General features: G+C 37.3%; 1 protein-coding gene across 2 annotated transcripts in view; it reads right to left on the reverse strand.

Moving 5' to 3' along the window:
* Nucleotides 1-26485, reverse strand: part of LOC124011352 (interleukin-1 receptor accessory protein-like 1-B) — a 444356-nt gene that overhangs the window by 236522 nt on the left and 181349 nt on the right. For both annotated transcript variants that reach the window (XM_046324642.1, XM_046324641.1), the window contains exon 5: nucleotides 26232-26385. In XM_046324642.1, the coding sequence (XP_046180598.1) occupies nucleotides 26232-26385 (154 nt within the window). The remainder of the gene's footprint in view (nucleotides 1-26231; nucleotides 26386-26485) is intronic.

Here is a 26485-nt window from a genome sequence, read left to right on the forward strand (position 1 = left end):
GAATGGTAAATCTGAACTGATATAGTGAGTTATTCTGTCTGTAGTGAATGGTAAATCTGAACTGATATAGTGAGTTATTCTGTCTGTAGTGAATGGTAAATCTGAACTGATATAGTGAGTTATTCTGTCTGTAGTGAATGGTAAATCTGAACTGATATAGTGAGTTATTCTGTCTGTAGTGAATGGTAAATCTGAACTGATATATTGAGTTATTCTGTCTGTAGTGAATGGTAAATCTGAACTGATATAGTGAGTTATTCTGTCTGTAGTGAATGGTAAATCTGAACTGATATAGTGAGTTATTCTGTCTGTAGTGAATGGTAAATCTGAACTGATATAGTGAGTTATTCTGTCTGTAGTGAATGGTAAATCTGAACTGATATAGTGAGTTATTCTGTCTGTAGTGAATGGTAAATCTGAACTGATATAGTGAGTTATTCTGTCTGTAGTGAATGGTAAATCTGAACTGATATAGTGAGTTATTCTGTCTGTAGTGAATGGTAAATCTGAACTGATATAGTGAGTTATTCTGTCTGTAGTGAATGGTAAATCTGAACTGATATAGTGAGTTATTCTGTCTGTAGTGAATGGTAAATCTGAACTGATATAGTGAGTTATTCTGTCTGTAGTGAATGGTAAATCTGAACTGATATAGTGAGTTATTCTGTCTGTAGTGAATGGTAAATCTGAACTGATATAGTGAGTTATTCTGTCTGTCTGAACTGATATAGTGAGTTATTCTGTCTGTAAATCTGAACTGATATAGTGAGTTATTCTGTCTGTAGTGAATGGTAAATCTGAACTGATATAGTGAGTTATTCTGTCTGTAGTGAATGGTAAATCTGAACTGAACTGATATAGTGAGTTATTCTGTCTGTAGTGAATGGTAAATCTGAACTGATATAGTGAGTTATTCTGTCTGTGAATAAATCTGTGAATATTGAGTTAAAATGGTAAATCTGAACTGATATAGTGAGTTATTCTGTCTGTAGTGGTAAATCTGAACTGAATGAGTTATTCTGTCTGTAAATGGTAAATCTGAACTGATATAGTGAGTTATTCTGTCTGTAGTTAAATCTGAACTGATATAGTGAGTTATTCTGTCTGTAGTGAATGGTAAATCTGAACTGATCTGTCTGTAGTGAATGGTAAATCTGAACTGATATAGTGAGTTATTCTGTCTGTAGTGAATGGTAAATCTGAACTGATATAGTGAGTTATTCTGTCTGTAGTGAATGGTAAATCTGAACTGATATAGTGAGTTATTCTGTCTGTAGTGAATGGTAAATCTGAACTGATATAGTGAGTTATTCTGTCTGTAGTGAATGGTAAATCTGAACTGATATAGTGAGTTATTCTGTCTGTAGTGAATGGTAAATCTGAACTGATATATTCTGTCTGAGTTATTCTGTCTGTAGTGAATGGTAAATCTGAACTGATGATATAGTGAGTTATTCTGTCTGTAGTGAATGGTAAATCTGAACTGATATATTGAGTTATTCTGTCTGTAGTGAATGGTAAATCTGAACTGATATATTGAGTTATTCTGTCTGTAGTGAATGGTAAATCTGAACTGATATAGTGAGTTATTCTGTGAGTTATTCTGTCTGTAGTGAATGGTAAATCTGAACTGATATAGTGAGTTATTCTGTCTGTAGTGAATGGTAAATCTGAACTGATATAGTGAGTTATTCTGTCTGTAGTGAATGGTAAATCTGAACTGATATAGTGAGTTATTCTGTCTGTAGTGAATGGTAAATCTGAACTGATATAGTGAGTTATTCTGTCTGTAGTGAATGGTAAATCTGAACTGATATAGTGAGTTATTCTGTCTGTAGTGAATGGTAAATCTGAACTGATATAGTGAGTTATTCTGTCTGTAGTGAATGGTAAATCTGAACTGATATAGTGAGTTATTCTGTCTGTAAATGGTAAATCTGAACTGATATAGTGAGTTATTCTGTCTGTAGTGAATGGTAAATCTGAACTGATATAGTGAGTTATTCTGTCTGTAGTGAATGGTAAATCTGAACTGATATAGTGAGTTATTCTGTCTGTAGTGAATGGTAAATCTGAACTGATATAGTGAGTTATTCTGTCTGTAGTGAATGGTAAATCTGAACTGATATAGTGAGTTATTCTGTCTGTAGTGAATGGTAAATCTGAACTGATATAGTGAGTTATTCTGTCTGTAGTGAATGGTAAATCTGAACTGATATAGTGAGTTATTCTGTCTGTAGTGAATGGTAAATCTGAACTGATATAGTGAGTTATTCTGTCTGTAGTGAATGGTAAATCTGAACTGATATAGTGAGTTATTCTGTCTGTCTGTAGTGAATGGTAAATCTGAACTGATATAGTGAGTTATTCTGTCTGTAGTGAATGGTAAATCTGAACTGATATAGTGAGTTATTCTGTCTGTAGTGAATGGTAAATCTGAACTGATATAGTGAGTTATTCTGTCTGTAGTGAATGGTAAATCTGAACTGATATAAGTTATTCTGTCTGTAGTGAATGGTAAATCTGAACTGATATAGTGAGTTATTCTGTCTGTAGTGAATGGTAAATCTGAACTGATATATTGAGTTATTCTGTCTGTAGTGAATGGTAAATCTGAACTGATATAGTGAGTTATTCTGTCTGTAGTGAATGGTAAATCTGAACTGATAAATTATTCTGTCTGTAAATGGTAAATCTGAACTGATATAGTGAGTTATTCTGTCTGTAGTGAATGGTAAATCTGAACTGATATAGTGAGTTATTCTGTCTGTAGTGAAAATGGTAAATCTGAACTGATATAGTGAGTTATTCTGTCTGTAGTGAATGGTAAATCTGAACTGATATAGTGAGTTATTCTGTCTGTAAAAATCTGAACTGATATATTGAGTTATTCTGTCTGTAGTGAATGGTAAATCTGAACTGATATAGTGAGTTATTCTGTCTGTAGTGAATGGTAAATCTGAACTGATATAGTGAGTTATTCTGTCTGTAGTGAATGGTAAATTATTCTGTCTGTAGTGAACTGATATAGTGAGTTATTCTGTCTGTAGTGAATGGTAAATCTGAATTCTGTCTGAATATAACTGATTGAGTTATTCTGTCTGTAGTGAATGGTAAATCTGAACTGAATAGTGAGTTATTCTGTCTGTAGTGAAATGGTAAATCTGAACTGATATAGTGAGTTATTCTGTCTGTAGTGAATGGTAAATCTGAACTGATATAGTGAGTTATTCTGTCTGTAGTGAATGGTAAATCTGAACTGATATAGTGAGTTATTCTGTCTGTAGTGAATGGTAAATCTGAACTGATATAGTGAGTTATTCTGTCTGTAGTGAATGGTAAATCTGAACTGATATAGTGAGTTATTCTGTCTGTAGTGAATGGTAAATCTGAACTGATATAGTGAGTTATTCTGTCTGTAGTTAAATTGAACTGTCTGTGAGTTATTCTGTCTGTAGTGAATGGTAAATCTGAACTGATATAGTGAGTTATTCTGTCTGTAGTGAATGGTAAATCTGAACTGATATAGTGAGTTATTCTGTCTGTAGTGAATGGTAAATCTGAACTGATATAGTGAGTTATTCTGTCTGTAGTGAATGGTAAATCTGAACTGATATATTGAGTTATTCTGTCTGTAGTGAATGGTAAATCTGAACTGATATAGTGAGTTATTCTGTCTGTAGTGAATGGTAAATCTGAACTGATATAGTGAGTTATTCTGTCTGTAGTGAATGGTAAATCTGAACTGATATAGTGAGTTATTCTGTCTGTAGTGAATGGTAAATCTGAACTGATATAGTGAGTTATTCTGTCTGTGAATGGTAAATCTGAACTGATATAGTGAGTTATTCTGTCTGTAGTGAATGGTAAATCTGAAATGGTGATATAGTGAGTTATTCTGTCTGTAGTGAATGGTAAATCTGAACTGATATAAATCTGAACTGAGTTATTCTGTCTGTAGTGAATGGTAAATCTGAACTGATATAGTGAGTTATTCTGTCTGTAGTGAATGGTAAATCTGAAGTGATATAGTGAGTTATTCTGTCTGTAGTGAATGGTAAATCTGAACTGATGAGTTATTCTGTCTGTAGTGAATGGTTATTCTGTCTGTAGTGAATGGTAAATCTGAACTGATATAGTGAGTTATTCTGTCTGTAGTGAATGGTAAATCTGAACTGATATAGTGAGTTATTCTGTCTGTAGTGAATGGTAAATCTGAACTGATATAGTGAGTTATTCTGTCTGTAGTGAATGGTAAATCTGAACTGATATATTGAGTTATTCTGTCTGTAGTGAATGGTAAATCTGAACTGATATAGTGAGTTATTCTGTCTGTAGTGAATGGTAAATCTGAACTGATATAGTGAATTGAATGGTAAATCTGAACTGATATAGTGAGTTATTCTGTCTGTAGTGAATGGTAAATCTGAACTGATATAGTGAGTTATTCTGTCTGTAGTGAATGGTAAATCTGAACTGATATAGTGAGTTATTCTGTCTGTAGTGAATGGTAAATCTGAACTGATATAGTGAGTTATTCTGTCTGTAGTGAATGGTAAATCTGAACTGATATAGTGAGTTATTCTGTCTGTAGTGAATGGTAAATCTGAACTGATATAGTGAGTTATTCTGTCTGTAGTGAATGGTAAATCTGAACTGATATAGTGAGTTATTCTGTCTGTAGTGAATGGTAAATCTGATGATATAGTGAGTTATTCTGTCTGTAGTGAATGGTAAATCTGAACTGATATAGTGAGTTATTCTGTCTGTAGTGAATGGTAAATCTGAACTGATATAGTGAGTTATTCTGTCTGTAGTGAATGGTAAATCTGAACTGATATAGTGAGTTATTCTGTCTGTAGTGAATGGTAAATCTGAACTGATATAGTGAGTTATTCTGTCTGTAGTAATGGTAAATCTGAACTGATATAGTGAGTTATTCTGTCTGTGAATGTTCTGAACTGATATAGTGAGTTATTCTGTCTGTAGTGAATGGTAAATCTGAACTGATATAGTGAGTTATTCTGTCTGTAGTGAATGGTAAATCTGAACTGATATAGTGAGTTATTCTGTCTGTAGTGAATGGTAAATCTGAACTGATGATATAGTGAGTTATTCTGTCTGTAGTGAATGGTAAATCTGAACTGATATAGTGAGTTATTCTGTCTGTAGTGAATGGTAAATCTGAACTGATATAGTGAGTTATTCTGTCTGTAGTGAATGGTAAATCTGAACTGATATAGTGAGTTATTCTGTCTGTAGTGAATGGTAAATCTGAATGGTTAAATAGTGAATGGTAAATCTGAACTATATAGTGAGTTATTCTGTCTGTAGTGAATGGTAAATCTGAACTGATATAGTGAGTTATTCTGTCTGTAGTGAATGGTAAATCTGAACTGATATAGTGAGTTATTCTGTCTGTAGTGAATGGTAAATCTGAACTGATATAGTGAGTTATTCTGTCTGTAGTGAATGGTAAATCTGAACTGATATATTGAGTTATTCTGTCTGTAGTGAATGGTAAATCTGAACTGATTGACTGAGTGAATGGTATCTGAACTGATATAGTGAGTTATTCTGTCTGTAGTGAATGGTAAATCTGAACTGATATAGTGAGTTATTCTGTCTGTAGTGAATGGTAAATCTGAACTGATATAGTGAGTTATTCTGTCTGTAGTGAATAAATCTGAGATATAGTGAGTTATTCTGTCTGTAGTGAATGGTAAATCTGAACTGATATATTGAGTTATTCTGTCTGTAGTGAATGGTAAATCTGAACTGATATAGTGAGTTATTCTGTCTGTAGTGAATGGTAAATCTGAACTGATATAGTGAGTTATTCTGTCTGTAGTGAATGGTAAATCTGAACTGATATAGTGAGTTATTCTGTCTGTAGTGAATGGTAAATTATTCTGAAATGGTAAATCTGAACTGATATAGTGAGTTATTCTGTCTGTAGTGAATGGTAAATCTGAACTGATATAGTGAGTTATTCTGTCTGTAGTGAATGGTAAATCTGAACTGATATAGTGAGTTATTCTGTCTGTAGTGAATGGTAACTGATATATTGAGTTATTCTGTCTGTAATCTGAACTGATATAGTGAGTTATTCTGTCTGTAGTGAATGGTAAATCTGAACTGATATAGTGAGTTATTCTGTCTGTAGTGAATGGTAAATCTGAACTGATATAGTGAGTTATTCTGTCTGTAGTGAATGGTAAATCTGAACTGATATAGTGAGTTATTCTGTCTGAGTTATTCTGTCTGTAGTGAATGGTAAATCTGAACTGATATAGTGAGTTATTCTGTCTGTAGTGAATGGTAAATCTGAACTGATATAGTGAGTTATTCTGTCTGTAGTGAATGGTAAATCTGAACTGATATAGTGAGTTATTCTGTCTGTAGTGAATGGTAAATCTGAACTGATATAGTGAGTTATTCTGTCTGTAGTGAATGGTAAATCTGAACTGTCTGTAGTGAATGGTAAATCTGTGATATAGTGAGTTATTCTGTCTGTAGTGAATGGTAAATCTGAACTGATATAGTGAGTTATTCTGTCTGTAGTGAATGGTAAATCTGAACTGATATAGTGAGTTATTCTGTCTGTAGTGAATGGTAAATCTGAACTGATATAGTGAGTTATTCTGTCTGTAGTGAATGGTAAATCTGAACTGATATAGTGAGTTATTCTGTCTGTAGTGAATGGTAAATCTGAACTGATATAGTGAGTTATTCTGTCTGTATAATGTGAGTTATTTATTCTGTCTGTAGTGAATGGTAAATCTGAACTGATATAGTGAGTTATTCTGTCTGTAGTGAATGGTAAATCTGAACTGATATAGTGAGTTATTCTGTCTGTAGTGAATGGTAAATCTGAACTGATATAGTGAGTTATTCTGTCTGTAGTGAATGGTAAATCTGAACTGATATATTGAGTTATTCTGTCTGTAGTGAATGGTAAATCTGAATTCTGATATAAATCTGAACTGAGTTATTCTGTCTGTAGTGAATGGTAAATCTGAACTGATATAGTGAGTTATTCTGTCTGTAGTGAATGGTAAATCTGAACTGATATAGTGAGTTATTCTGTGATATAGTGAGTTATTCTGTCTGTAGTGAATGGTAAATCTGAACTGATATAGTGAGTTATTCTGTCTGTAGTGAATGGTAAATCTGAACTGATATAGTGAGTTATTCTGTCTGTAGTGAATGGTAAATCTGAACTGATATATGAGTTATTCTGTCTGTAGTGAATGGTAAATCTGAACTGATATAATGTGAACTGATATAGTTATTCTGTCTGTAGTGAATGGTAAATCTGAACTGATATAGTGAGTTATTCTGTCTGTAGTGAATGGTAAATCTGAACTGATATAGTGAGTTATTCTGTCTGTAGTGAAATCTGAACTGATAAATTCTGAAGTGATATAGATGAGTTATTCTGTCTGTAGTGAATGGTAAATCTGAACTGATATAGTGAGTTATTCTGTCTGTAGTGAATGGTAAATCTGAACTGATATAGTGAGTTATTCTGTCTGTAGTGAATGGTAAATCTGAACTGATATAGTGAGTTATTCTGTCTGTAGTGAATGGTAAATCTGAACTGATATAGTGAGTTATTCTGTCTGTAGTGAATGGTAAATCTGAACTGATATAGTGAGTTATTCTGTCTGTAGTGAATGAGTTATTCTGTCTGTGATATAGTGAGTTATTCTGTCTGTAGTGAATGGTAAATCTGAACTGATATAGTGAGTTATTCTGTCTGTAGTGAATGGTAAATCTGAACTGATATAGTGAGTTATTCTGTCTGTAGTGAATGGTAAATCTGAACTGATATAGTGAGTTATTCTGTCTGTAGTGAATGGTAAATCTGAACTGATATATAGTGAGTTATTCTGTCTGTAGTGAATGGTAAATCTGAACTGATATAGTGAGTTATTCTGTCTGTAGTGAATGGTAAATCTGAACTGATATAGTGAGTTATTCTGTCTGTAGTGAATGGTAAATCTGAACTGATATAATTATTCTGTCTGTAGTGAATGGTAAATCTGAACTGATATAGTGAGTTATTCTGTCTGTAGTGAATGGTAAATCTGAACTGATATATTGAGTTATTCTGTCTGTAGTGAATGGTAAATCTGAACTGATATAGTGAGTTATTCTGTCTGTAGTGAATGGTAAATCTGAACTGAACTGATATAGTGAGTTATTCTGTCTGTAGTGAATGGTAAATCTGAACTGATATAGTGAGTTATTCTGTCTGTAGTGAATGGTAAATCTGAACTGATATAGTGAGTTATTCTGTCTGTAGTGAATGGTAAATCTGAACTGATATAGTGAGTTATTCTGTCTGTAGTGAATGGTAAATCTGAACTGATATAGTGAGTTATTCTGTCTGTAGTGAATGGTAAATCTGAACTGATATAGTGAGTTATTCTGTCTGTAGTGAATGGTAAATCTGAACTGATATATTGAGTTATTCTGTCTGTAGTGAATGGTAAATCTGAACTATATAGTCAGTTATTCTGTCTGTAGTTATTCTGTCTGTTATTCTGTCTGTAGTGAATGGTAAATCTGAACTGATATATTGAGTTATTCTGTCTGTAGTGAATGGTAAATCTGAACTGATATAGTGAGTTATTCTGTCTGTAGTGAATGGTAAATCTGAACTGATATAGTGAGTTATTCTGTCTGTAGTGAATGGTAAATCTGAACTGATATAGTGAGTTATTCTGTCTGTAGTGAATGTCTGTAAATCTGAACTGATATAGTGAGTTATTCTGTCTGTAGTGAATGGTAAATCTGAACTGATATAGTGAGTTATTCTGTCTGTAAATGGTAAATCTGAACTGATATAGTGAGTTATTCTGTCTGTAGTGAATGGTAAATCTGAACTGATTATAGTGAGTTATTCTGTCTGTAGTGAATGGTAAATCTGTGAATGGTGAATTCTGTCTGTATCTGAACTGATATAGTGAGTTATTCTGTCTGTAGTGAATGGTAAATCTGAACTGATATATTGAGTTATTCTGTCTGTAGTGAATGGTAAATCTGAACTGATATAGTGAGTTATTCTGTCTGTAGTGAATGGTAAATCTGAACTGATATAGTGAGTTATTCTGTCTGTAGTGAATGGTAAATCTGAACTGATATATTGAGTTATTCTGTCTGTAGTGAATGGTAAATCTGAACTGATATAGTGAGTTATTCTGTCTGTAGTGAATGGTAAATCTGAACTGATATAGTGAGTTATTCTGTCTGTAGTGAATGGTAAATCTGAACTGATATAGTGAGTTATTCTGTCTGTAGTGAATGGAACTGATAAATTATTCTGTCTGTAGTGAATGGTAAATCTGAACTGATATAGTGAGTTATTCTGTCTGTAGTGAATGGTAAATCTGAACTGATATAGTGAGTTATTCTGTCTGTAGTGAATGGTAAATCTGAACTGATATAGTGAGTTATTCTGTCTGTAGTGAATGGTAAATCTGAACTGATATATTGAGTTATTCTGTCTGTAGTGAATGGTAAATCTGAACTGATATAGTGAGTTATTCTGTCTGTAGTGAATGGTAAATCTGAACTGATATATTGAGTTATTCTGTCTGTAGTGAATGGTAAATCTGAACTGATATATTGAGTTATTCTGTCTGTAGTGAATGGTAAATCTGAACTGATATAGTGAGTTATTCTGTCTGTAGTGAATGGTAAATCTGAACTGATATATTGAGTTATTCTGTGAATGGTAAATCTGAACTGTAGTGAATGGTAAATCTGAACTGATATAGTGAGTTATTCTGTCTGTAGTGAATGGTAAATCTGAACTGATATAGTGAGTTATTCTGTCTGTAGTGAATGGTAAATCTGAACTGATATAGTGAGTTATTCTGTCTGTAGTGAATGGTAAATCTGAACTGATATAGTGAGTTATTCTGTCTGTAGTGAATGGTAAATCTGAACTGATATAGTGAGTTATTCTGTCTGTAGTGAATCTGAACTGTAAATTATTCTGTCTGAACTGAATGGTAAATCTGAGTATAGTTATTCTGTCTGTAGTGAATGGTAAATCTGAACTGATATAGTGAGTTATTCTGTCTGTAGTGAATGGTAAATCTGAACTGATATAGTGATTCTGTTATTCTGATATAGTGAGTTATTCTGTCTGTAGTGAATGGTAAATCTGAACTGATATATTGAGTTATTCTGTCTGTAGTGAATGGTAAATCTGAACTGATATATTGAGTTATTCTGTCTGTAGTGAATGGTAAATCTGAACTGATATAGTGAGTTATTCTGTCTGTAGTGAATGGTAAATCTGAACTGTCTGTAGTGAATGGTAAATCTGAACTGATTATTTATTCTGTCTGTAGTGAATGGTAAATCTGAACTGTCTGTATAATAGTGAGTTATTCTGTCTGTAGTGAATGGTAAATCTGAACTGATATAGTGAGTTATTCTGTCTGTAGTGAATGGTAAATCTGAACTGATATAGTGAGTTATTCTGTCTGTAGTGAATGGTAAATCTGAACTGATATAGTGAGTTATTCTGTCTGTAGTGAATGGTAAATCTGAACTGATATAGTGAGTTATTCTGTCTGTAGTGAATGGTAAATCTGAACTGATATAGAGTTATTCTGAGTTATTCTGTCTGTAGTGAATGGTAAATCTGAACTGATATAGTGAGTTATTCTGTCTGTAGTGAATGGTAAATCTGAACTGAATATTGAGTTATTCTGTCTGTAGTGAATGGTAAATCTGATATATGGTAAATCTGAACTGATATAGAGTTATTCTGTCTGTAGTGAATGGTAAATCTGAACTGATATAGTGAGTTATTCTGTCTGTAGTGAATGGTAAATCTGAACTGATATAGTGAGTTATTCTGTCTGTAGTGAATGGTAAATCTGAACTGATATAGTGAGTTATTCTGTCTGTAGTGAATGGTAAATCTGAACTGATATAGTGAGTTATTCTGTCTGTAGTAAATCTGAATGGTAAATCTGAACTGATATAGTGAGTTATTCTGTCTGTAGTGAATGGTAAATCTGAACTGATATAGTGAGTTATTCTGTCTGTAGTGAATGGTAAATCTGAACTGATATAGTTATTCTGTCTGTAGTTAAATTCTGTCTGTCTGTAGTGAATGGTAAATCTGAACTGATATAGTGAGTTATTCTGTCTGTAGTGAATGGTAAATCTGAACTGATATAGTGAGTTATTCTGTCTGTAGTGAATGGTAAATCTGAACTGATATAGTGAGTTATTCTGTCTGTAGTGAATGGTAAATCTGAAGTGATATAGTGAGTTATTCTGTCTGTAGTGAATGGTAAATCTGAACTGATATAGTGAGTTATTCTGTCTGTAGTGAATGGTAAATCTGAACTGTATATAGTGAGTTATTCTGTCTGTAGTGAATGGTAAATCTGAACTGATATATTGAGTTATTCTGTCTGTAGTGAATGGTAAATCTGAACTGATATAGTGAGTTATTCTGTCTGTCTGTAGTGAATGGTAAATCTGAACTGATATAGTGAGTTATTCTGTCTGTAGTGAATGGTAAATCTGAACTGATATAGTGAGTTATTCTGTCTGTAGTGAATGGTAAATCTGAACTGATATAGTGAGTTATTCTGTCTGTAGTGAATGGTAAATCTGAACTGATATAGTGAGTTATTCTGTCTGTAGTGAATGGTAAATCTGAACTGATATAGTGAGTTATTCTGTCTGTAGTGAATGGTAAATCTGAACTGATATAGTGAGTTATTCTGTAGTGAATGTAAATCTGAACTGATATAGTGAGTTATTCTGTCTGAAATGGTAAATCTGAACTGATATAGTGAGTTATTCTGTCTGTAGTGAATGGTAAATCTGAACTGATATAGTGAGTTATTCTGTCTGTAGTGAATGGTAAATCTGAACTGATATAGTGAATTCTGTCTGTAGTGAAAAATCTGAACTGATATAGTGAGTTATTCTGTCTGTAGTGAATGGTAAATCTGAACTGATATAGTGAGTTATTCTGTCTGTAGTGAATGGTAAATCTGAACTGATATAGTGAGTTATTCTGTCTGTAGTGAATGGTAAATCTGAACTGATATAGTGAGTTATTCTGTCTGTAGTGAATGGTAAATCTGAACTGATATAGTGAGTTATTCTGTCTGTAGTGAATGGTAAATCTGAACTGATATAGTGAGTTATTCTGTCTGTAGTGAATGGTAAATCTGAACTGATATAGTGAGTTATTCTGTCTGTAGTGAATGGTAAATCTGAACTGATATAGTGAGTTATTCTGTCTGTAGTGAATGGTAAATCTGAACTGATTATTCTGTCTGTAGTGAATGAGTTAATTCTGAACTGATAGTTAATGTAGTGAATGGTAAATCTGAACTGATATATAGTGAATGGTAAATCTGAACTGATATAGTGAGTTATTCTGTCTGTAGTGAATGGTAAATCTGAACTGATATAGTGAGTTATTCTGTCTGTAGTGAATGGTAAATCTGAACTGATATAGTGAGTTATTCTGTCTGTAGTGAATGGTAAATCTGAACTGATATAGTGAGTTATTCTGTCTGTAGTGAATGGTAAATCTGAACTGATATAGTGAGTTATTCTGTCTGTAGTGAATGGTAAATCTGAACTGATATAGTGAGTTATTCTGTCTGTAGTGAATGGTAAATCTGAACTGATATAGTGAGTTATTCTGTCTGTAGTGAATGGTAAATCTGAACTGATATAGTGATATAGTGAGTTATTCTGTCTGTAGTGAATGGTAAATCTGAACTGATATAGTGAGTTATTCTGTCTGTAGTGAATGGTAAATCTGAACTGATATAGTGAGTTATTCTGTCTGTAGTGAATGGTAAATCTGAACTGATATAGTGAGTTATTCTGTCTGTAGTGAATGGTAAATCTGAACTGATATAGTGAGTTATTCTGTCTGTAGTGAATGGTAAATCTGAACTGATATAGTGAGTTATTCTGTCTGTAGTGAATGAAATCTGAACTGATAAATTATTCTGTCTGTAGTGAATAAATAGTGAGTTATTCTGTCTGTAGTGAATGGTAAATCTGAAGTGATATAGTGAGTTATTCTGTCTGTAGTGAATGGTAAATCTGAACTGATATAGTGAGTTATTCTGTCTGTAGTGAATGGTAAATCTGAACTGATATAGTGAGTTATTCTGTCTGTAGTGAATGGTAAATCTGAACTGATATAGTGAGTTATTCTGATATAGTGAGTTATTCTGTCTGTAGTGAATGGTAAATCTGAACTGATATAGTGAGTTATTCTGTCTGTAGTGAATGGTAAATCTGAACTGATATAGTGAGTTATTCTGTCTGTAGTGAATGGTAAATCTGAACTGATATATTGAGTTATTCTGTCTGTAGTGAATGGTAAATCTGAACTGATATATTGAGTTATTCTGTCTGTAGTGAATGGTAAATCTGAACTGATATAGTGAGTTATTCTGTCTGTAGTGAAATGGTAAATCTGAAATGGTAAATCTGATATATAGTGAGTTATTCTGTCTGTAGTGAATGGTAAATCTGAACTGATATAGTGAGTTATTCTGTCTGTAGTGAATGGTAAATCTGAACTGATATAGTGAGTTATTCTGTCTGTAGTGAATGGTAAATCTGAACTGATATATTGAGTTATTCTGTCTGTAGTGAATGGTAAATCTGAACTGATATATTGAGTTATTCTGTCTGTAGTGAATGGTAAATCTGAACTGATATATTGAGTTATTCTGTCTGTAGTGAATGGTAAATCTGAACTGATATAGTGAGTTATTCTGTCTAGTGAGTTATTCTGTCTGTAGTGAATGGTAAATCTGAACTGATATATTGAGTTATTCTGTCTGTAGTGAATGGTAAATCTGAACTGATATAGTGAGTTATTCTGTCTGTAGTGAATGGTAAATCTGAACTGATATAGTGAGTTATTCTGTCTGTAGTGAATGGTAAATCTGAACTGATATATTGAGTTATTCTGTCTGTAGTGAATGGTAAATCTGAACTGATATATTGAGTTATTCTGTCTGTAGTGAATGGTAAATCTGAACTGATATAGTGAGTTATTCTGTCTGTAGTGAATGGTAAATCTGAACTGATATAGTGAGTTATTCTGTCTGTAGTGAATGGTAAATCTGAACTGATATAGTGAGTTATTCTGTCTGTAGTGAATGGTAAATCTGAACTGATATAGTGAGTTATTCTGTCTGTAGTGAATGGTAAATCTGAACTGATATAGTTTATTCTGTCTGTAGTGAATGGTAAATCTGAACTGATGAGTTATTCTGTCTGTAGTGAATGGTTATTCTGTCTGTAGTGAATGGTAAATCTGAAGTGATATAGTGAGTTATTCTGTCTGTAGTGAATGGTAAATCTGAAGTGATATAGTGAGTTATTCTGTCTGTAGTGAATGGTAAATCTGAACTGATATAGTGAGTTATTCTGTCTGTAGTGAATGGTAAATCTGAACTGATATAGTGAGTTATTCTGTCTGTAGTGAATGGTAAATCTGAACTGATATAGTGAGTTATTCTGTCAGTAGTGAATGGTAAATCTGAACTGATATATTGAGTTATTCTGTCAGTAGTGAATGGTAAATCTGAACTGATATAGTGAGCTATTCTGTCTGTAGTGAATGGTAAATCTGAACTGATATATTGAGTTATTCTGTCTGTAGTGAATGGTAAATCTGAAGTGATATAGTGAGTTATTCTGTCTGTAGTGAATGGTAAATCTGAACTGATATATTGAGTTATTCTGTCTGTAGTGAATGGTAAATCTGAACTGATATAGTGAGTTATTCTGTCAGTAGTGAATGGTAAATCTGAACTGATATAGTGAGTTATTCTGTCTGTAGTGAATGGTAAATCTGAACTGATATAGTGAGTTATTCTGTCAGTAGTGAATGGTAAATCTGAACTGATATAGTGAGTTATTCTGTCTGTAGTGAATGGTAAATCTGAACTGATATAGTGAGTTATTCTGTCTGTAGTGAATGGTAAATCTGAACTGATATAGTGAGTTATTCTGTCTGTAGTGAATGGTAAATCTGAACTGATATAGTGAGTTATTCTGTCTGTAGTGAATGGTAAATCTGAACTGTTATAGTGAGTTATTCTGTCTGTAGTGAATGGTAAATCTGAACTGATATAGTGAGTTATTCTGTCTGTAGTGAATGGTAAATCTGAACTGATATAGTGAGTTATTCTGTCTGTAGTGAATGGTAAATCTGAACTGATATATTGAGTTATTCTGTCTGTAGTGAATGGTAAATCTGAACTGATATAGTGAGTTATTCTGTCTGTTGTGAATGGTAAATCTGAACTGATATAGTGAGTTATTCTGTCTGTAGTGAATGGTAAATCTGAACTGATATAGTGAGTTATTCTGTCTGTAGTGAATGGTAAATCTGAACTGATATATTGAGCCATTCTTTCTGTAGTGAATGGTAAATCTGAACTGATATAGTGAGTTATTCTGTCTGTAGTGAATGATACATCTGAACTGATATAGTGAGTTATTCTGTCTGTAGTGAATGGTAAATCTGAACTGATATATTGAGCCATTCTTTCTGTAGTGAATGCAGTAGCGAGTGATGAATGGACAGGGCTAACCGTGTCAACTGAAAAGGAGTGCATGCTTGAAAACATGGATTGAGGTTACACAAAGTACGCAATTTGTTCTAAAATATGCTGAAAATAAATCCACAGGTGAAGAGAGGAGAGGAGAGATCTTCTAGAGGAAAAAGTAGGGGTCTACAATATATAGAGAGATTGAAGGGGTCCTCTCAGGGCAAGGTTCCATTCGCAGCACGTCAGTGTAAACCAATCAAGGAGAAGTTTGAGGCAGCGAGCCACGGGTCCATTTCCCCTCTGTCACATACAGTCCAGTAATGCCTTTATGAAAATGAGTGCTGGCTGCACATGACAAATCACTGTAATTGATCACATGGCCATCCATCACAGGTAAGAAACCTCTCTTCCTCTGAGAAGCAGTGCACTTGAAGCTGAGCGAGTAAGACAAGTATACTCCTTTGCTCCCCTCTATCTCACCATAATTCCATTCCCTCCCCTTACTTCACCCACCTGCCCTTATCCTTCTCCCTCCACCTCATTACATGGAATATCACAGAAAAAAAGCGTACTAATTCAGCCCAGTCAAATGGCAGATTCGGTTACTATGTTGCCAGGACGACGGGAAGATAAGTGACAGGTGATGAAAGTTCCTCTGAGCTGTGTGCTGTTCTGTGCTATTCTGTTCTGATCCGATCTGTTCTGTGAGGAGGAACAGTTTAGGGCCTGTCATGCCAATAGTCCCCCGGCCAATCAGCCTTGTTTGCAAAGCGATGATAGAAGTAACGTAATTTAGGCTGTAATGATCTCCAAAAGTATAATCATTAGGTCATCACACCCTTGATGTAGCAACGGACGCTAATAGTTGATCAAATCCCATTGGGACGTAGAAGGGGACACTATTTGGCCGGGGGACATTATTTGTCATGACAGGCCCATAGCACTTTTCTTCTGCTTGTTCTGAACGTGTGATGTAATGGTATTGCTACATCACATCTATTGTAGCTCTGATGTTCCAGTGTCTCTCTGATGGACTGGATTAAAAAGGTCAGATAATAAAACAGGATAACTCTGGCTTTAGAGATAATACCAGCCTTGATCTACCCTCTGACTTGCAAAGTGTATTCACACATAGAACATTCCATTAGTGCACACACACCTACACACACACACCTACACCTACACACACACACACATTTATTTTGCTTCTCGGCTATTGTCAATCCTTAACCTTCCCTTAAAACGTATGGTATGTGTGGGGTACTTCAAAGTCTAATAAGCGGACCATCTCTGCGAATAATCTCCCAAATGAAGAATTCTAATGGAGAAGTACAGAGAAAAGAGAAAATCCCAATGAATAGCACTTATCTACCACCTTTAAGTAAGGGAGAAAAGTACTAACATATCAAACATGTTCTCACAAAGAGACATCATTTCTCCTGCAGCCAAATTCTTCAGGTTCCTTTTCCCTGTGCTGCTTTGGACAGTCTAATTATACTCTATCAATTAGAACAGCCCTTATAAATCACCCTCCTTCATATGCTAATGAGTCAACTTCACAGAGCCAAGACAAGAGGAGAGACCTCTGTTCTGTTATGGCTGCCCATTCAGCAGAGCCTAGTCGCTGGCCTGCATCCCAAATGTGTCCCCTATGGGCCCTGGTCAAAAGTAGTGCACTACATAGGGAATAGGGTGACATTTGGGATGCATCCACTGAGAGAACAGCCAGTGGAATGGAACCATACAGCAGAGTTTCAAAGCTATAGATCCACAAATTCCTGTTCTTACTTGCTGTGGTAAATCCTTGCGGAGGTATTGTATGTCAATTGAAATGATGCAGGAGTCTGTAGGATAGGACACGGTTATTTAGATGGTGCTATCTCTGGACCTTAGATGGTGCTATCTCTGGACCTTAGATGGTGCTATCTCTGGACCTTAGATGGTGCTATCTCTGGACCTTAGATGGTGCTATCTCTGGACCTTAGATGGTGCTATCTCTGGACCTTAGATGGTCCTATTGTTTCCTGTTGAAGGAACTGATTGGGCACTCAGCTGTTAAATGAGCTGGAACATCCAAGGGAGGCATTATAAACCCGGTTTTCTACTAGCCTGTTTCTTTGAACCTGGGGGCATTTGGAGTATTGTCATTCTCTACTTAAGGCTTTTCCTTTGTCAACGGTAGGTCTAGTATTACCATCACTTTATTGTGCTTTATTAGAAAATAAAAAGCAAGATCACCACTGCCATCGGTCTCTAGTCATTAGCTAAACATGCAGACCATTCGTTTCCCTCTGTGCAGCACAAGAAGACACTATAACAGCCAATTGAGCAGGCGGTTCATTATCCACCCTTTATTGTGTGGTTTTCAATCCACCGGATCAAACCTTGTAAAACAATCATAAAATCCCACATTTCATTTAGGAATAATATCCAGTTTAATAGTTCCACCAACGGCTGAAGACATCACTATGTTTAAAGAGGTCCTCAAGACAGTCCAATGGAGCGTGATCTTTCATTCTCTTCTCCTGCTATAACAGGCCAGTTGACCATTGATACAGAGAACAGGGACATTAGTTGGGGAGGTGAGAAGAGATGGACTGCAGTAGTCTGATCATAATAGATCCAGAGGAATGGATAGTATTCTACAGAAATGAAAGGAATTACATTTATACTCTTTGTGAGAATGATTGAGATCCCGTAGATATTAGACTCATATTAGACTCATCTCGAATCATCTCAAATCAAATCACATTTTATTTGTCACATGCGCTGAATACAACCTTACAGTGAAATGCTTACTTACAAGCCCTTAACCAACAATGCTTTAATAAGTGTTAAGTAAAAAGTAGATCAGTAACAAATTAAACAAATAATTAAACAGCAGCAGCAAAATAACAAGCAAGGCTATTTACAGGGGATACCGGTACAGAGTCAATGTGCAGGGGCACCGGTTAGTCGAGGAAATTGAGGTAATATATACATGTAGGTAGAGTTAAAGTGATTATGCATAGATTATTAACAGAGAGTAGCAGCAGCGTAAAAGAGGGGTCTGGGTGGCATTTTGTTTAGCTGTTCAGGAGTCTTATGGCTTGGGGGTAGAAGCTGTTAAGAAGCCTTTTGCAGAGGGAGGTGTTTAGTCCCAGGGTCCTTAGCTTAGTGATGAGCTTTGAGGGCACTATGGTGTTGAACGCTGAGCTGTAGTCAATGAATAGCATTCTCACATAGGTCCTTCTGTCTGGTGGCAAAGGGCAGTGTGGAGTTCAATAGAGATTTGTGGATCTGTTGGGGCGTTATGCAAATTGGAGTGGGTCTAGGGTTTCTGGGATAATGGTGTTGATGTAAGTATACAGAGTACACATCCTGTTAATTCATCTGACCCTGTGGCCTTGTGAATATTGACCTGTTTAAAGGTCTTACTCACATCGGCTAAGAAGAGTGTGATCACACAGTTGTCCGGAACAGCTGGTGCTCTCATGCATATTTCAGTGTTACTTGCCTTGAAGCGAGCATAGAAGTAATTTAGGTCATCTGGTAGGTTCGTGCCACTGGGCAGCTCACGGCTGTGCTTCCCTTTGTAGTCTGTAACAGTTTGCAAGCCCTGCCACATCAGACGAGCGTCGGAGCCGGTGTAGTACGATTCAAAGTAAGTCCTGTATTGACGCTTTGCATGTTTGATGGTTTGTCAGAGGGTATAGCAGGATTTATTTTAAGCTTCCGGATTAGAGTCCTGCTCATTGAAAGCAGCAGCTTTACCCTTTAGCTCAGTGCAGATGTTGCCTGTAATCCATGGTTTCTGGTTGGGTTATGTACGTATGGTCACTGTTTGGATGACGCCATCGATGCACTTATTGATGAAACCAGTAACTGATGTGGTGTACTCCTCAATGGCATCAGAAGAATCCCGGAAAATATTCCAGTCTGTGCTAGCAAAACAGTCCTGTAGCTTAGCATCTGCTTCATCTGACCACTTTCTTACTGACAGAGTCACTGGTGCATCCTGCTTTAGTTTTTGCTTTTAAGCAGGATTCAGGAGGATATTATTATGGTCAGATTTGCCAAATGGAGGGCGAGGGAAAGCCTTGTCTCTGTGTGTAGAGTAAAGGTTGTCTAGAGTTTTTTCCCTCTGGTTGCACATTTAACATGCTGTAGATAAGGTAGAACGGATATGAATATCCCTGCATTAAAGTCCCCGGCCACTAGGATTGCCGCCCCTGGAAGATCATTTTCCTGTTTGCTTATGACCGTATACAGCTCATTGAGTGCAGTTTTAGTGCCAGCATCGGTTTGCGGTGGTATATACACAGCTACAAAAAATATAGATGTAAACTCTCTTGGTAAATAGTGTGGTCTACAGCTTTTCATGAGACACTCTACCTCAGGCGAGCAAAACCTTGAGACTTCCTTATATTTCGTGCACCAGCTGTTGTTTACAAATATACATAGGCCTGCCAGCCCTTATCTTATCAAAGTCCGCTGTTCTATCCTGCCGAAAAAACTTATAACCCGCCAGCTGAATGTTAATCATGTCGTAGTTCAGCCACGACTCAGTGAAACATATGATATTACAGTTTTTAATGTCCCGTTGGTAGGATATACGTGCTCGTAGTTTGTCTATTTTGTTATCGATTATCTCCGTCTTTTCCTCCTGCAAATGATTGGGATGAGGGCCTTGTCTGGTGTCTGGAGTAAATCCTTCCCATCCGACTCGTTGAAGAAGAAGAATTCCTCCAGTACGGGAGTAATCGCTGCCCATAAGACACGGTGGCAGAAACATTATGGCAGAAACATTATGTACACAAATAAGTTACAAATAACGCGAAAAAACATACATAATAGCACAATTGGTTACGGGATCGTAAAACGGCAGCCGTCTCGTTCGGCGCCATTATAATGGACCAATATGATATCTCACAGTCTGTCTGACACGATCACGGGTGAATCATTTAAAAAATGTATCACTATGCCTGAAGACATTTACACCAGTAACGCAACAACTACATAACATATTGTTCTGTACTGTATTGATACAGACTATACAACATCATACAATGTATGGACCAGGATCGTGGCTTCCCCTGTAGGGTACTGAGAGACGTACTGTACAGCATAGTGGAGGAAAGCATTGTTATGATTATGGCTGCATATTAAATCAGGATAATCTGATTGTTTTGCAAACACATGAGTACTAGATGAACGTCACACAATGTACCACTTCCTCCAGATCACACAGGGTCCAACACAACTACAACGACACAACAACATCACGGCAACATAGCCCCCCCCCCCCCCGTTAGAGGAAATAGCCTTGTTTATATGTAGAACTGGTGAGACGGGTCTTTTATGAAATAACCAATGGGCTTGTTGTCATTCAATGTTCTATTATTGTAATGAAAGGTCTAACGAATGTATGAGTCTAAACTAATGTCCTATGTGTCATTTAAAGGTCATTTTGCTTCAAGGACTGTGTTAGCTACAGCACATACACACAGTGGATAAAACATTAGAAACAGCTTCCTAATATTGAGTTGCCTCAACTCGTTGGGGCATGGACTCTACAAGGTGTTGAAAGCGCTCCACAGGGATGCTGGCCCATGTTGACTTCAACGCTTCCCATGGTTGTGTCAAGTTGGCTGGATGTCCATTGGGGGGAGGGGACCATTCTTGATACACACGGGAAACTGTTGAGACTGAAAAACCCAGCAGCGTTGCAGTTCTTGACACCCTCAAACTGGTGCGCCTGGCACCTACTACCATACTCTGTTCCAAGGCACTTAAATGTTTTGTCTAGACCATTCACCTTCTGAATGGCACACAGACACAATCCATGTCTCAATTCTCTCAAGGCTTAAAAATCCTTGTTTACCCTGTCTCCCCTGCTTCATCTACACTGATTGAAGTGGATTTAACAAGTGACATCAATAAGGGATCATAGTGTTCACCTCGATTCACCTGTTCAGTCTATGTCATGGAATGTTTTGTACTTCGCTTCGCGTTCCTAGGAAACTATGCAGTTTTTTTTTTACGTGTTATTTCTTACATTAGTACCCCAGGTCATCTTAGGTTTCATTACATACAGTTGAGATGTGATGAAAGAAACATACAGGAACTCAAATCCTTCTGTTCACCTGATTTAGAATTCCTCACAATCAAATGTAGACAGCATTATCTACCAAGAGAATTATCTTCGATTATAATCACAGCCGTATATATATCCCCCCCAAGCAGACACATCGATGGCTCTGAACAAACTTTATTTGACTCTTAGCAAACTGGAATCCATTTATCCGGAGGCTGCATTCATTGTAGCTTGGGAATTTAACAAGGCTAATCTGAAAACAACAATTTTATCAGCATATCGATTGCGCAACCAGGGGTGGAAAAACCTTGGATCATTGTTACTCTAACTTCCGCGACGCATATAAGGCCCTTCCCCGCCCCCCTTTCGGAAAAGCTGACCACGACTCCATTTTGTTGATCCCTGCCTACAGACAGAAACTAAAACAAGAGGCTCCCACGCTGAGGTCTGTTCAACGCTGGTCCGACCAAGCTGACTCCACACTCCAAGACTGCTTCCATCACGTGGACTGGGATATGTTTCGTATTGCGTCAGATAACAATATTGACGAATACGCTGATTCGGTGTGTGAGTTCATTAGAACGTGCGTTGAAGATGTCGTTCCCATAGCAACGATTAAAACATTCCCTAACCAGAAACCGTGGATTGATGGCAGCATTCGCGTGAAACTGAAAGCGCGAACCACTGCTTTTAATCAGGGCAAGGTGACTAGTAACATGACCGAATACAAACAGTGCAGCTATTCCCTCCGCAAGGCTATCAAACAAGCTAAGCGTCAGTACAGAGACAAAGTAGAATCTCAATTCAACGGCTCAGACACAAGAGGCATGTGGCAGGGTCTACAGTCAATCACGGACTACAAGAAGAAATCCAGCCCAGTCACGGACCAGGATGTCTTGCTCCCAGGCAGACTAAATAACTTTTTTGCCCGCTTTGAGGACAATACAGTGCCACTGACACGGCCTGCAATGAAAACATGCGGACTCTCCTTCACTGCAGCCGAGGTGAGTAAGACATTTAAACGTGTTAACCCTCGCAAGGCTGCAGGCCCAGACGGCATCCACAGCCGCGCCCTCAGAGCATGCGCAGACCAGCTGGCCGGTGTGTTTACGGACATATTCAAACAATCCCTATACCAGTCTGCTGTTCCCACATGCTTCAAGAGGGCCACCATTGTTCCTGTTCCCAAGAAAGCTAAGGTAACTGAGCTAAACGACTACCGCCCGGTAGCACTCACATCCGTCATCATGAAGTGCTTTGAGAGACTAGTCAAGGACCATATCACCTCCACCCTACCTGACACCCTAGACCCACTCCAATTTGCTTACCGCCCAAATAGGTCCACAGGTCCCTAACCCATCTGGACAAGAGGAATACCTATGTGAGAATGCTGTTCATCGACTACAGCTCGGCATTCAACACCATAGTACCCTCCAAGCTCGTCATCAAGCTCGAGACCCTGGGTCTCGACCCCGCCCTGTGCAACTGGGTACTGGACTTCCTGACGGGCCGCCCCCAGGTGGTGAGGGTAGGCAACAACATCTCCTCCCCGCTGATCCTCAACACTGGGGACCCACAAGGGTGCGTTCTGAGCCCTCTCCTGTACTCCCTCTTCACCCACGACTGCGTGGCCACGCACGCCTCCAACTCAATCATCAAGTTTGCGGACGACACAATAGTGGTAGGCTTGATTACCAACAACGACGAGACGGCCTACAGGGAGGAGGTGAGGGCCCTCGGAGTGTGGTGTCAGGAAAATAACCTCACACTTAACGTCAACAAAACTAAGGAGATGATTGTGGACTTCAGGAAACAGCAGAGGGAACACCCCCCCTATCCACATCGATGGAACAGTAGTGGAGAGGGTAGCAAGTTTTAAGTTCCTCGGCATACACATCACAGACAAACTGAATTGGTCCACTCACACAGACAGCATCGTGAAGAAGGCGCAGCAGTGCCTCTTCAACCTCAGAAGGCTGAAGAAATTTGGCTTGTCACCAAAAGCACTCACAAACTTCTACAGATGCACAATCGAGAGCATCCTGGCGGGCTGTATCACCGCCTGGTACGGCAACTGCTCCGCCCTCAACCATAAGGCTCTCCAGAGGGTAGTGAGGTCTGCACAATGCATCACCGGGGGCAAACTACCTGCCCTCCAGGACACCTACACCACCCGATGTTACAGGAAGGCCATAAAGATCATCAAGGACATCAACCACCCGAGCCACTGCCTGTTCACCCCGCTATCATCCAGAAGGCGATGTCAGTACAGGTGCATCAAAGCTGGGACCGAGAGACTGAAAAACAGCTTCTATCTCAAGGCCATCAGACTGTTAAACAGCCACCACTAACATTGAGTGGCTGCTGCCAACACACTGACACTGACACATTTACATTTACATTTAGGTCATTTAGCAGACGCTCTTATCCAGAGCGACTTACAAATTGGACACTGACTCAACACCAGCCACTTTAATAACGGGAATTGATGGGAAATTATGTAAATATATCACTAGCCACTTTAAACAATGCTACCTTATATAATGTTACTTACCCTACATTATTCATCTCATATGCATACATATATACTGTACTCTATATCATCGACTGCATCCTTATGTAATACATGTATCACTAGCCACTCTAACTATGCCACTTTGTTTACATACTCATCTCATATGTATATACTGTACTCGATACCATCTACTGTATCTTGCCTATGCTGCTCTGTACCATCACTCATTCATGTATCCTTATGTACATATTCTTTATCCCCTTACACTGTGTATAAGACAGTAGTTTTGGAATTGTTAGTTAGATTACTTGTTGGTTATTACTGCATTGTCGGAACTAGAAGCACAAGCATTTTGCTACACTCACATTAACATCTGCTAACCATGTGTATGTGACAAATACATTTGATTTGATTTGATTTGACTCTCAGTGTTTGTCTTTATTACAGGAAGTAATTTATGTATGTCTATATACATGTACCGTACATGATGTGTGTAGGTGGGCCATGTTCTTTCCTCTGCCCTCTATATGTGGGCGGAAGCGTGTAATTATTATTCACGAGAGAGAGAGAGGGAGAGGGAGAGACCTCAGATTCCCTCCTGATTTCAGTCAGATAAAAAATTTGCAAACACAAAAGCAGGACGTTTTCTCGCTTAAAGAGATAGTTTTACTAAATGACATATTGGTTTCCGTACCCTGTAAGCTGTCTCTGGACAAGGTATGACAGCAATCCATGCTTTGGTTTAGTTTCCCTTGCCACATGCTAATGGTTTAGCATTCGTGGCACAAATCCCATTCAAGTCATGGGAGCGTTATTGTAATTTTTCGCTGCATCATGTTAAAACGGTAGCATGTGGATGTGCCAGAGAAACTCAACCAACGCATGGATTGCTGTCATACCTTGTCCATAGACTGCTTACAGGGAAAGGAAACCAATGTGTCATTTTGTATTTTGAGTGAACTATCCCTCATCCAAAAATGCTAAATGCGTCTCTTTGTGAGGGGAAGGGAATCGTCCCAGAGGACGAGGACCGTCTGAGGCAGCAAGGAACATGATTGATGAGTGAAATGGGTCTTCTATGGAGTCTGCCTTTGTCTCTTTAGGGGATAATAAACTGTAATCAGATAGCCGTAAACTGCAAATAGTTTGCTTGACCTCGAGACCACTATGGACGATTGGTGTGATGCATTGACATGTAACAGCTCTTAATATATCTTGCTACAGTGGTTTTCTCTGGTGTTTTCTTTTCAGGGTTCAGCCATGAGGGCAAGACTGAGTAGAGTAGATCTTTTTGTAATCATTGTGTCATTGATTGAATGCACCTGTACTATGGGTTTTCCATCAAGACTGTCCAAGTTGTTACTGCACATCAACGTTAGCGGTGGAGGTGGCGGTGGCGAGCGATCTCTATTCTGTCACACCCCTCCCTCTAAAGATAAGGAACGTTAAGTTCAAGCTTTAATATTTGAACAGTCTTAGTTGAGAAAAAGTGATGAAGTGGCTCTGTGCAAATTCTACTACTTAGTAATAAAGACCGCCAGCTGAAGTCACGACAGCACAGAGGTATTGAAGCCACAACCCTGACAACAAGGTTCACAACTACTGTCTTAGCAGAACAGGTGTGTTTGGTAGTGACAACACAACAACAGGTAGTAAGAGATTTACCATTACCATGTATATATATAACTACTATGGATAAATGTCAGCATTCTGACCTATTTCTAATGAGATGTCTGCTGCAACATAATCCCATCAACATTTTCTCCCTGAATGTAAAAATAATCTAAACGTATTCTTCCTTTCAGCCAAGCAGAAGATCTGTAGCTCATATAAAATAAACTATTGTTGCCATCCCCAAAATAGACGACGAACACGACACAGCTGCACAATGGCAATGATTATTAAATCCGCTCTCTCGCAAAGAATGAACTCTGCCTCGCTGACAGACAAAACAACATGAACATTTATCAATGCCAATAAAAACACAATGCAAGTTATCCCCAGTGGCCCAGCATGGAGCACATGTGACCCGCAAAGGAGTTTTTCTTACCTGTAACAGATAGTTCTGTAGTTCTTCTCACCAAGAAGCTGCCAAACTGTAATTCACACGTGTAATTTCCAATGTCATCTTCACGTACCTCCCGGATAGAGAGAGTATCTCTTCTCCTTATAATGCTTTGTCTCCACTGCTTTGGCTTGCATTCCTTCGATACAAATAGAGAGAAAGCTTATGAATGTAAAACACCACGAAGAAACAGAAAAGCAGTATACAGTTGGACTTAGATTACACTTTTTACAACATAT

This window comes from Oncorhynchus gorbuscha, linkage group LG23 (genome assembly GCF_021184085.1).
Source record: "Oncorhynchus gorbuscha isolate QuinsamMale2020 ecotype Even-year linkage group LG23, OgorEven_v1.0, whole genome shotgun sequence".
NCBI lineage: Eukaryota > Metazoa > Chordata > Actinopteri > Salmoniformes > Salmonidae > Oncorhynchus > Oncorhynchus gorbuscha.